Below are 12,332 nucleotides of genomic sequence, written 5' to 3'. Positions count from 1 at the left end.
TCGCATCGAGACAAATGTATTGGATTAGCTCGGGCGGCAGTCCTTGGTGAGCCAATAACCTCTGAATTTCTGCATGACGTTCTTGCTGTGCCTCTACTCGCAGAGAGCGCTTTTCTGGGTCATCCCAGCCCTGGGGCACGGGCGGAGCTGGTGGGTTTAACAGGGTTTCTTGCAGAGATCCGTCACTCTGAAAGGCATGCCACGCACGCCTCGGGCGCACAGGTACACTGTCTTCGGATGACGACGATGAGCCAAGGTTGCTCTCTTCCGTGCTTGGCTGGAAAAGCAGCGAACGGAGCCAGCGCCACATGGTGGCAAAGTGTCTGTGCGCAGCGCACTAGCATCACGTGTTATATAAACGCATGGTCAAGCAAACTATTGATAACTACAAAGCGCGTCCTGAATTGGACGAAACGTTGTTCTGGTGGTCCAGGGCAGTGAAAAATGCGTCCGATACAGTGGGATGCGACGAGGAATTAGGCATAAACAAGGGCGGCTCAATGCGCGTGTCTTGAGTGCGCTCGGGCAGTGAAGTAACGGGTGCCGCCGCAGCCGTCTCGTAGCGGGAATGGTCCGAGTCGTGGGTCTGATCCGGTATCACAGACTCATCAACAAATGACTCGCGCTTCAGTTCCTCGGTCTCAACCTCTGTATCTGGGCCGCTGGACAACGGAACTGCCATCGCACTGTCGCGCGCACGCATGTACGGCATATCCTGCTCTGACTCGTGGTGGCGCCGCGGACGAAGCAAGCGCTTGAGGCGTCGCACCATGCCACGCGGCCGTGCCGTGGGTGCATCGGAGGCCGAGAACGAGTAACCTCGGTAAAGCGACTGCTGGCCTGTGTTCATATCATAGTAGATGCTGCTCGTGCGGCTGGACGTCGGCATCAATGGGTAGGTATCATTCATCGGGCCGCGCGAGATATCGGCCTCCGGTTCCGCATCATACGCGTGCGCTGTCCGTAGACCAGGCATGCGTGGGTCATTCTTGTAGTCGTGCGACGGCTCACGTGTGTCGATATACCGCATGATATCCACGTCAGTGGGGAAGAAAAGGAGGCGGAGGTATTCATACAAAAGACGTGGAAGGAGCGACAGAAACACAGTGATAATGCCCATAAGCCAGAACTGGGCAGAGCGGTACAGCAAGTAGTTGTTGCCCCACGAGTATGTCCAGATCGTGTCCGGCGGGAAAGCCGCATAAATCGGCTCGAACACAAACATCAACAGTGTCGGAATCCACACGACACCAAAGATCCACCACGTCCACGAAAGAGACTCAATACCCGCATACAGGTTGGCTGCCAACACTGTGGCGAGCACCATGCCCGAGGTAGGCTCATAGAGGTCAATATCGTATCCGTCCTGGCGCGGCGTCGTTGTGTCATAGTAGTACATGACAAAGAAGAACAATATCACCGACTGTACCACACCATCCGCCATGTACACCGTGAACTTCCACATGCTAAAGTACCGTCCTTCGCGAGAGCTCTTGTACAGCTCAGGCACCTGCATCAACACGTGGTCAGACAAATTGCGGTCAAAGATACCAATGCCAACAACAGCTGAGACGGTCCAAATGGCGTTATACAGCAGCAAGTACACATAATCGATAGCTTGAGACGTCGACCACGCACAGTAGATCTGGAACCAGAACAGTGTGCCCGTGTGCACCATCTGCTTGTAGAAGAATACATTGACCATCTTGCTGTTGCGGTAGTACGACCAGTGACCATGCACCAACAGCAGGCGTTTCAGGAAGCGGAATTGGCCGATAGCATAGTCCGACGAGTTGACCGCCTGCAGACCCTCTTCACCGGCCACACCGACACCGACATGTGCCGCTTGAATCATCGACACGTCGTTCGCACCATCACCAATGGCCAGCGTGAGACCCTTGAGCCCATCGCGCACCAGGTTTACAATCAGCGCCTTTTGCAGCGGACTAACCCGACAGCACACCACAGCTCGGCAGTGCTGGGCCACCATTAGCAGTAACTCGCGGCTGTGTGGCTCTTCGAGCGCGTAGCCCAGGGCATGCCCGTCAATGACCAGCGCATAGCCGCCAGGGCGCGTACCATTGTCCTGTCCCACAAGCGAGGTGATGCTCTTCATGGTACGGTTCCCTGGGTCAGCTGCATCCGTCGTCACCGGCGGCGGTGGGTGCGTCATCGCCGACTCATCAACACCGCCAAAGAAGCGTTCCAGCGCATGCTCTAGCTGAGCATAGGCAGAGTTCGGCGTGCCGTATTCACCACCCCGGACGACGACGAGGTTCATGTCAGGCGACAAAAGCATCGTGCTGTAGCCAATGGCAATGGCCGTCTCAAGCTTGTCACCGGTAGCCACCCAGATATTGATACCCGCGCGCTTCAAATCCGCAATCGTCTCCGGCACACCGTCCTGGAGCCGGTCCTCAATGGCCGTAGCACCTAGGAGTATGTATTCCTGCTCAATCTCGCTGGCCAGCACTTCCATTTGCTCCTCACGGTTCTCCGTCGAGACGGCTGCCTGTTGGTACTTACGCGCCCATTCCTTGTACCAGGCGGAATCCAGCTCCTTCTTCGCCATGCACAATGTGCGCAGACCCTGGCTCGCAAACTGCTCTAGGGCCTTGTCGGTTGACTGGATTGCCTCGTCCTGGCCAGCTGCAAGGCGCGAGTATATCATTGCATCGGCACCCTTGGCGTACATGATAATCTTGCCATTGGCATGCGCCTTGAGAATAACAGCCATGCGCTTACGCGCGGACGAGAACTCAAGCACTTGCAGAATTTCGTACCGCTCACGCTGCTCCGAGTTGGGTAATTGCAGCTCGACCGTATTGATATGGCGTCCACAATACACATAGCCGTTATCGGCTGCCGTCTGGACGAGCGCCTGTTCATCAGGTGACTCGGCACGGTACTGGATCACGTTCTTCTCGTCAGTGTGCGTAACATGCACTGTGTGGCACAACGAAAGGCAGTGGAAAAAGTCGTTGATAATTTCGTGGTCCGGTAATGTGGTGTCGTGGATGTGTTGGGTTAAGTCGTCGTCGTAATACGACGGCACATCGGGTAAGGACGCGCGTACTGTGAGGTGACGGCGGCCCTCCTTCAATCGTGGCGCTTCGCCGCCACCTTTGTACACATTACCGCCTATTGCACACTGGCGGAAAATCATGAGGTTCTGAGTGAGCGTGCCGGTTTTGTCGCTGATAATGTACTCGATCTGGCCCAGCTCGTCCGACAAGTTCCATGACTTGGCCGTCGTGCGGCGGCTGTTCTTCTCGTAGTACATATCATGGTCTTCAAAAATGAACAGAGCCTGAATGGTGCGCACGACCTCAAACGAGATGTACAAAGCGATAGGGACAATGTTTTGGAAGGTAATGAGCGAATTGGCAAATGCGACGAGTCCATTCAAGCTCGGATTGTCGTCATTTTGAGTCGCCAAGTATTCCCAGTATGCGTTGCGCGAAAAGTAATGCTTCTCCAGCTGCGAGTCGGCAATAGCACAGACGACGGCCATAATACCAATAATGGCCAAGTTCACATACACCATCTTGTTCATAAGGAACTCCATGCGGCTACGCTTACTTGGCGTATCGCCCGAGTTGAGCACAATCTTCGAGTCGACACCCGTCATGAGCACGACACCAACCACCCAGTCCGTGTTGCGCAAGGTGCACCCACGCAGCAGCACCTGGTTGAGCGTTACGGGACATGTCACCGACTCGCCATTCTCGTCGACCGAATCGTGCAAATTTACACGCGCATTAAAATGGTACATGTCCGTGTGCTGCGCCTCGACTTGCACATCAAACTGACGCTCAATACAGCTCTCCTCTGTGCGCATATCCGCCAGTTCCGGCACTGCAAAGCGGCTCTTCAAATTGATCTCACCGTCCAGGTTCTTGGTCTCGACGTAGCAGCTGCCGTCCTCTTCGCTCGTTGCACAAATCAGCATGTCTGCCGGAACCGGGTCGTTGATATGAAGCTTGACAATATCACCCACATGAACGTCCTCCCAGTGGCGCGACTTCCAACGCAAGCGCGACATATGATGTCCGCTACGCTCGGACATGAAGCTGTCCCGCGGCTGCGGTGTGCGCGGCCGCGCTGCCTCACTGATGGTAGAGTGGGGCGTTGTTGGGCGCATTTGTGAGTGGCTGGGGCGCACTGCATCCGTGTGCCCGCCAGGCAGCGGCTCCGACGGCATGATCCCGTCGGGGTCGTTCTCCAAAATGGGTGACATGAGCGGCGGTGACATGGGTCTTGGCGAAAAAGTACGCGGTATCGGCTCGTGTATCGAATGGTCGTTCATCTCGTCGATCGGCACAGCGGACTTTTTCGGGCCAAAGCGTTTCCGCATCGACGCCGGGATCAGGTACCGCTTCCATGTTTGCATGACCATCTGCAGGCTGCGTGACTTGAGCTCAGTCCTATTATGGTTCTTGAATGCCTGACCGGCGAGTACGCGCGCACGCTGGTGGTTCACAGCGTGGTCCGACTGGTGACGCTTGACGTCCTCGTACCCGTCTTTGACCATGGTAATAAAGAGCACGATCAGCAGTGGAAGCATAGCGACACCTGGGCTGATCGTGGTGAATTGCGGGAAGAACTGCAAGATTACAAGCACCAAGAAAAAAATATTCGCTACACGGCGGAACTGCTCGAGTAGGTTCTTGAAAACAAAGTTGTAGATGGTATACTTGGCCGAAATCACCTGGTTTGTCGGATATATATACGATTTGTGCACACGTCCACGAGCATCCAGGGCCTCTTCGGGAAGCGGCAGGTTGACCAAAACGCGGCGTGGTGCGGGTGGCGGGCGTCTGCGCTTGAATGCGGTCTCGGGATTCAAATCAATGCGTTTAAATGCTTGGAGGCATCGCACAAACGACTGCCTCAAGCGCACACCCAGTCCGGGTGCATCGTCGACGGCGTCCATGGCGGCGCGTTTCGAAGCCCGACGTAGCGAGCGATCGCCTCGAATAACGGAAAGGACGCGGCGCGCCGCCCGGCGTGGCCCCTCACTCGCACGTGATAACACATATCGGCTCGTGGCCCCAGCGCGTCCGAACGACATGCTACGAGGCTCAGGAGCTCCGCTACCCAACGGCGCCCATTCGACGCCTGGGCGGCCGCAGATGGACGCGAGTCGTGCATCTACGGCCCATGCAGAATTTCTGTTGCAGCAGGTGCGGCTGAACGTGGACCATCTCGCTGCTACGGAGGCACTAGACCCGCTGCTGTGTCGCCAGCTGCAGGCGCTCCTCGCCACAGCGCAGGTGCGGGCGCCGCCCCCCCCACCCGCCGCGCCAGCACCCAACGCAGTTGTCAAGAAAGATGCGGCGAAGGAGGTCAAAGGGAAGAACAAGTGGACGCGCGAGGTGCTCAAGGACACGTCCGTGTTGCCCACCATTGTGGAAACAGCACTGACGGCCGCAGCGGGACCCATGCTCACAGATCAGCAGCGCTCTGCCATTGTTGAGATTGTCAGTCTATCACAGGCCAAAATCGCCGACGCCGTTACGGACCCCGAGCGCCAGGCTGCCGCACAGCGGTGGGTCGCCACCTCGTCCAAGTCTGCGCAGCAGGGACTTCGAAGCAGTTTTACGACAGCTGGTGAGAATTGGGACAAGTGGGCGAAGAGGCAGGAGCAGGAAGCAGCGGCCCAGCGCACACAGCGCCAGGCCCAGAAGGAGCTTGAGGCAGAGCTGCGCCGCGAGCGCCAACAATTCAGCACGCCGGGTAGCGTATCCGAAGTGCCATCGAGATCCCTGGCCACGGAGACTCAAGGTCTCTCTCAGCTGTCGCTCCTGAGCGACAATCCTGCGGCTGCGAGCGTCGCTTGCATGCCGTCGCAGCACATCCAGGACTGTGCACCGGCGGGCCCCTCGACCGAGATGGGCGCTGTGACTACGACATTCTCGCCATGGCCCGGACTAGTCCTCACAATGTCGACGGTCGCCTCAAATGTGATGCTCAACGACGCACCAGAAGATCCGTCGGAGGGTGGGCGTGGTGTGCCGCCACCTCCGGCGCCCTCGGTGCGCCCCTCGATCAACAGCGACGTGGCGCCCCCGCCGCCGCGGCGTTCCATGCCGACTGCACCTGACATGACGCCCATGCCGCCACCGCCGCACGGTGTGCAGGCTGTGCCTTCTCCGCGACTGTCGCAGGGTGCGCAGGCAGCTCCCCTGCCGCCGCTCCCGCCTAGCGCTTCGGGGACGGTCCCTACCGCACTACGCCCCGCCAATCCGCCACCTTATAGATAGGCTTTCGAATACTACATCTTACGAGAGAAGGGACATGAGTCCGCTGAGGTTGCCGCCGCCACCGCCGCCGAGCATGCTCTGCATCTTGTGCTTCATGACAAGCTTCATGACAGTTTCACTTGCGTGGTGCATGGCATCGCTATCGCCGCCATGCTGCTGTACAAGCGAGAGGGCCTTGCCAATAAGGGCATCGGTGCCACCAGACGACTTGCCGCCCTGGCCAAACAGGTGCTGGAACGCGCCGACCGCAGCGGCCTGGCCGACTTCCTGAGAAGAGCCGTGGCCGCCTTGCGTGATCTTCCGGAACGAATTCATCAGTTCTCCCTCGCTCACATTCTCGTCGATCTGGCCATTGCTCTGCTTGTGCTGAAGGAAGCTGGCGACCTGGCCAAAGATCTGCTGCTGGCCCTCGCCGCCCTGCTGCTGGTTATGATTCATCGCGTGCGAGACGATGTTGTTGATGTTGAGACCGTCACCGTTGCTGCCCTGCGCATCTCCGCCGCCGCCCTGCTGGTTCTGCAGGAACTGGCGGCCCATATTCACAAAGTTCTCCATGATGAGGGAGAACAACACACGTCTTCGCGGGCGGAGTGCACGGACGGCGAACTTCGGCTTACGTACGTAGGACGCTTGGCGCGCGTCGATTGGCTGCGCGCGGCGATTCGTCGGCCAGTCTGTCGCAGCGTGAGCTGTCGCCGCGTGTGCACCGCCCACGCTGGAAGACGCACGCGAGATCTGCGGCGTGGTGTTCCTGGCTCTGGATTGGAGCAGCGCACATACCATCTGTGTATTCGACTTGCCCGGGGCGCGTCCTCGAGTAGCTATCGTCCCGGGGGGCAATGCCGCCCGCAGAGCTGGAGAGGTACGGGACGAGCGTGACAACGCGCAGCGAGTCCATGGCTTCCCATGACGGTTTTCTGTCTATGCGTCCTGCGGTAGAGCTGGACTCTGGCATGTCGTTTGCAGCACAGTTTGTGCGCGCCGATACAGGTAGGCCGACGTTTCTGGACGGGCGCATGTCATGGTCGGCGCGCATGGCGGCGCTCTTCCACTACCTCTCGATGAGGATGCTGCGCACGCCCCTATCGAGCGCCTATGTTGCTATGCTGCTCGCATGCATTGCTGTGCTTGCACTCACCGCCCTCGTCGCCGAGGTGCGTCACATGGAGGACCCGGACAAGGCGCTCATGCCGTGGCGCCAGTACTGTGCCGAAGAGCCATGGTTCGTCAATGCCGACGTGGAACATCTAGCGCCAGTCAACCTGCTCGTGGGCGTCATCACCGTCGACGAAAAGTTTGAGCGGCGGCAGGTCATTCGAAATACGTACGCGTCGCTCACGACGCCGCGGCATCCCGAGACGGGGCAGCCGCTCGGCAACGTGCTCGTCAAATTTGTCCTGGGGCGTCCACGCAAAGAGCATGCCGAACGGATTGCGCTCGAGATGGAGATGTACAACGATATTGTCGTGCTCGACACCAAGGAGACGCAGTGGAGCCGCAAAACCTTCGAGTTTTTCCGGTGGGCAGCCGAGAACGCCATGGTCCCCGTGCTCGTGCCGCACAACTCGCAGTCACACCCCTACGTCGTGAATGGGACGCGCTACGAGGTGCGCTGGAAGATGGTCGACTACGTGCTCAAAGCGGACGACGACACCTTCATTGTGCTGGACGAGCTCGAGCGCCGACTGCGTGCCGCGCCGCGCACCATGACGCACTGGGGCTACAAGGTCGCCGACTGGTTCATGAGCGGAGAGCTGTATGCGCTTTCGCAGGACCTCGTGCAGTACCTCGCCAACTCACCGATCGTGGCTGCCTCGGCGTCGCGCAAGGAAGACGAACAACTGGCTCGCTGGCTCGAAACTCATCCCCGGCACCGCGACCTGCACTGGCTTTCTGAGCACTGCTGGATATACGACCACCCGCGCGCGCCGACGCCGTATGCACATGGGTTTTTATTTCCCGACCACGTTTTTGAAATCAAGACAGAGGCGCTGCATGGCCTGTCCGCCAAGGAGCTCGCGCGCCGCGGCGGCCCATCCCAGGCACTGTCTTACTCGACTACGACGCACTGGAATACCCCCTACACTCCGCCGCGCCCCGACCTGACCATCGAAGAAAGTGTCGAGGCGCTCGTAGAGGGCGGCGGTCGCTGGGCCAACTCGTGGTACCGCACAACGCGCGATCCCGACTCGCCGCGCGCCGTTTCGCGGCACGACTTCCTCTTCAAGTCGAACGACGAGCGCTTAGGCGCCAAGGTCGACGTATCGCTGGCGTGGCCGCACGATGCCGTCACGTACGACGCGTCTACGGGTCTCCCGGTGTATGCGGTGCCAGCGAACCATTCCGCCTCGGCGCGGAGCCCCAGCATCAACGAGGCATGGGGCCCCAGCCTCTTTGCGCACGAGGAACAGCTGCACCGCGACCGGTACTTGAACGGCACCGTAGGCGGCACCGTGGTCGTCCACTATCTCAAGCGCGATACGTGGTTCTACGAAACGGCCCTTGCCCTCGTCGGCCACCGCCTAGCATGGCACCGCGGCAGTGCTGCCAACGATTGGCGCATGCACGGCAGCCCTTTGATTCGACCCTATTCCTCGACGCACCAACTCATTGTACAGGATGCGCCACGCACGCATATCTAGCTACAGATCTGTCCGTGCACTGTGAATACCCATACGTTCGTTGTAGCGATCGATTTCCCACTGTGCCAGCCCATCAGGCCCATTCCAGTTTGCGGAGCTCGTTCGGTGCCGCTGCCGCCGCCGGTCGCCTTTGCGCGGCGGCAGCATCGCGTCCAACGGTACAGGGCCCACTTGACATCCAAAGATCTCGTCAGGGTCCACCGTCGCTTGCTGCAGCAGGAGCGCCTCGAGCTCGCGACCGCGCGTCCACGACGGCTCCTGCGACCGCTTACGGATCGACGCCTCGTCGTCCGAGTCCGAGTACTCACTCGCCACATCCGGCAGCTCTTCTTCGTCCGCCGAGGGCGCAGGGGGCGCCGCCTGCTGGAACACATTCTGCGTGCTCAGCGTGCTCGAGCGCTGCGCCGCCGCCCACGGCCGCGGTGCCGTAGGCGCGTTGCGTGCCGTGCTGCTCGATACACGCACCGTGTGGCTAGCAGCGCGCACCCCGCCCGCCGTAGTCAACTTGCTCTTTAGCGCATCCTCCGTCGACGCGCGTTCCTCCACATTGGTCGACTCGTGGAGCGGGCGCTGCGATAGTTTGCGCCGCTTCCCTTCGGTATCATACGTGTACGCTGGCCGCGTTGCACTCGAGACACGCATAGCACTGCCAGGCCGCGCAAGGGGCCGCACAGGCACGCCCTTCTTTGGCAGCGGCGTGGGCCTGAGCGGCGTGGAACCTGCCTGTGACGGACGCTTGGGCGCAGAAGCAGAAACCGGCACTGCCGACGTCGACATGGATAGAGGACGCACCGGCGGCGCCTCGGGCTCATCAAACGACCCTGGCATTGGTGCAGGTCCCTCTTCGCCATCGCTGCCGCGCGCGGTGGGTGAGACGGGTCGCGATGGCGCGTCCCTGGCCGGTACGTTGAGGCCAAGTAGGCCCTTGAGGCGTTCGCCCAGCCCAGGCGCCATCGATCGCACATCTGCCACAGAGGCAGGCCGCGCAGGCATCCCGCGCTGTACGCTACCCGACTCGGGCGAGGCAGCTCGCATTGACACGGGTGGCACTGGCTTGCGCACTGGACTTGGAATCTTAGATGCACCCATTCGCGCGGGCGATACGGGCAGGCGCGAACGGACCGGCGAGGGCTCCTTGGTCGAGGCACGGAACGGCGAGAGCTTCTCCTCCCGCAGCCGACCGGGCGAGCGTGTCGCATTGGGTCCCCGCGCTGTCCCAGTACTTGTTGCCGGCGTTGGCGTTGCTGGCTGCACAAAGGGCGGCGCGGCCACTGTGCCAACCTTGCCGCTGCGTACCGGCGTTGCGCCGGGCGTGCGGGGACGCATGGGGCGCGTCACAGGGCGTTCACGCCCAGGCGAGCGCGTCGGAGGCGCAGCGGCCGGACCTGGCACGCTGGGCGGTGGCAGCGCGCGTGGGCGCGCCGGTGTCGCGTGCGTCGCCGGCGCAGACACGTTGGGTCCGTCGGGCTCAGCGTTCTCGCTGCGCACAGACGCAGCCACAGCAGGCTGAGGTGCCGGACTGGCGCGCATAGCAGGATCAGGCGTCGTGCGCTCGTCGCCCATGCTGCGACTGCTGCGACTTTGACCGCCCAGATCAGCGGGCGGCAGCTTCGTCGGGGTATCGGAGAGGGGCCACGCGAGTGCGCTCGCACGCCGCTCGGCGGCGAATGTGCCCAAGGCCGTCGTCGCTGGCGTTGTGCTGGCGCGGCGCACGTTCTCGAGACGCGTGCGCAGCGCGTCCAGAGACGGGCCTGGGACTGCGCGCGGCTCAATGCGGTCCACGGGCGGCTCAGCCTGCGGCGATGCGTCCTTGGGACTTGGCTCGTAAATGCTGTCGTCGAGATCGCGGTCTAACGAACCGACTTGCCTCTCTTCCATAGCATGTCGCAAGCTCTTGTTCAAGAAACTTGAGCGGAAACGCGCGGGTGGCCGTAGCGGCGGGCGCGCCTCATCCGTGGTATCTGGCTTTTTCGTGCTGCGAAGCACTGCCGTGCCGAGCGTGCGCTTGGTGCGAAGCGTGGTGCTTGGGGTCGAGTTCGGCAAGGGAAGTGGTATTTCATTGGGCGACTCGGACACGGGTGCCGCGAGCGTGGGCGCTGAGGCCTGAGTCTCTGCTGGCGTCGCTGAGGTCTGAGCCTCTGCACGTGTCGCTGAGGTCTGACTCTCCGCTGGCGTCGCTGAGGCCTGAGCCTCTGCAGGTGTCGCTGTCGTCTGAGTCTCCGCGGGCGTCACTGAGGCTTGAGCATCTGCGGGTGGCGCTGAGGCTTGAGCGTCCGCTAACGGCACCGAGGCCGGCTCCGCCTGCAGCGACAGGCACACAGCAGCGTCGTCTGCGGCTGCAGTGCGTGGCGCAGGGGTCGGCGAGGGAGGCGCGGTCGGCACGGCCGTGACCATGCTGCTATCGAGCTTTTTCCGTGGCGATTTGACGACCTCGGCGGCAAGGCTCGGCATCGGCTCCATGCTTGAGCTGCGGTCAGCCATGAACACGTACTGCACACGCGCACAAAAGTCGCTCACATTCTGGCGCGACTGGTCCCAGAATTCTTGCATCTTCTCTGATGCTTCCTCTTCCCAGATGGACAAGTCTGCATCGAACTCCATCTGCTTAGCCAGCTGTAGTAGCTGCGATTGCGCGACGACGTAGGCGTTGCGCATAATCTGGTGGTGCAACATCTGGGGCGATGCCGTCGGCGCTATGCGCGTGGGGCCGCCGGCGCGTGCGGGGGCTGGCGTTAGACGTCGCAACGCACCTTTTCGAGCGGATGCCGCTCGCGCCGCACCTCTGCGTGGCGGCATGCTGCGGACCGGCCTGTCGCACTGGCGCTGCAGGCAGAACAACAGGGCGCGTGTTTGGACCGCCCCTGGCCTCGGTGGCGCGTGTACATCACGTGGCACAGGTCGCTCCACCTCCCCTGCTGGTCCGCCACCAGCCGGGGCAGCTGGTGATCGGTGTATGGCCGCGGCGCCGATCCAGCGCGTGTGTGTGCCTACATTTGAGCGCCGCGATGAGCCGCGGCCTCACATGGTTTATGCCATCCAGGTAACACTGCCGTCACAGACGTGGACGGTGTACCGTCGCTATTCGGAGTTTGCGGCGCTCCAGGCTGCGCTGCCCCCCCCCGCTCCGCCTGCGCCTCTACCGCCCAAACAAGCCGCCAAAGACTCGTGGCGTGCGATTGTGGGTCTTGGAGGGTGGCTCCCTGTCACGGCTGCACAGCAGCGCGCGGACGATGCGGCGGCCGAAGAGCGCCGGCAAGGCCTTGAGCGGTATCTGCGCGGCATTATCACGGCGCCTGACCCCCACTGGCGCGAAAGTGATGCTTTTCTACAGTTCCTCCAGGTCCCGGAGCATCAGCGGGAGCCAGCGGTCGCAACAGAGCATCCGCCGCCGCCGCCGCCGCCGCCCAAAGGCTTGCCAGCTGCA

The 12,332-nt window shown here is 61.3% G+C and overlaps 3 protein-coding genes and 1 pseudogene across 4 annotated transcripts; 2 read left to right on the top strand and 2 right to left on the bottom strand.

The window, feature by feature from the left end:
• Positions 1–385: 385 nt before the first annotated feature.
• Positions 386–4,936, bottom strand: MSY001_2326 (uncharacterized protein; the record flags this gene model as incomplete). Its single annotated transcript, XM_018884172.1, has 2 exons — positions 386–4,711; positions 4,745–4,936. 2 exons carry the CDS (start codon positions 4,934–4,936, stop codon positions 386–388), a joined length of 4,518 nt encoding a protein of 1,505 aa, XP_018740859.1.
• Positions 4,937–5,072: 136 nt separating this feature from the next.
• On the top strand, positions 5,073–6,266 carry MSY001_2325 (uncharacterized protein; the record flags this gene model as incomplete). The annotated part of the gene is made up of 1 exon (XM_018884171.1): positions 5,073–6,266. One exon carries the CDS (start codon positions 5,073–5,075, stop codon positions 6,264–6,266), a length of 1,194 nt encoding a protein of 397 aa, XP_018740858.1.
• A 1,034-nt stretch (positions 6,267–7,300) lies between these two features.
• MSY001_2324 lies at positions 7,301–8,908 on the top strand (annotated as a pseudogene). Its single transcript is given in 2 exon segments — positions 7,301–7,411; positions 7,421–8,908. Coding segments are annotated over 2 exon segments (1,599 nt in total).
• A 73-nt stretch (positions 8,909–8,981) lies between these two features.
• On the bottom strand, positions 8,982–11,704 carry MSY001_2323 (uncharacterized protein; the record flags this gene model as incomplete). Its single annotated transcript, XM_018884170.1, has 2 exons — positions 8,982–9,019; positions 9,085–11,704. The coding sequence occupies 2 exons, from the start codon at positions 11,702–11,704 to the stop codon at positions 8,982–8,984; spliced, it is 2,658 nt and encodes an 885-aa protein (XP_018740857.1).
• Between the last annotated feature and the right edge of the window lie 628 nt (positions 11,705–12,332).

Source organism: Malassezia sympodialis, genomic scaffold (assembly GCF_000349305.1).
Source record: "Malassezia sympodialis ATCC 42132 genomic scaffold, msy_sf_11, whole genome shotgun sequence".
NCBI lineage: Eukaryota > Fungi > Basidiomycota > Malasseziomycetes > Malasseziales > Malasseziaceae > Malassezia > Malassezia sympodialis.
This window is presented reverse-complemented; position numbering and strand designations above follow the sequence as displayed.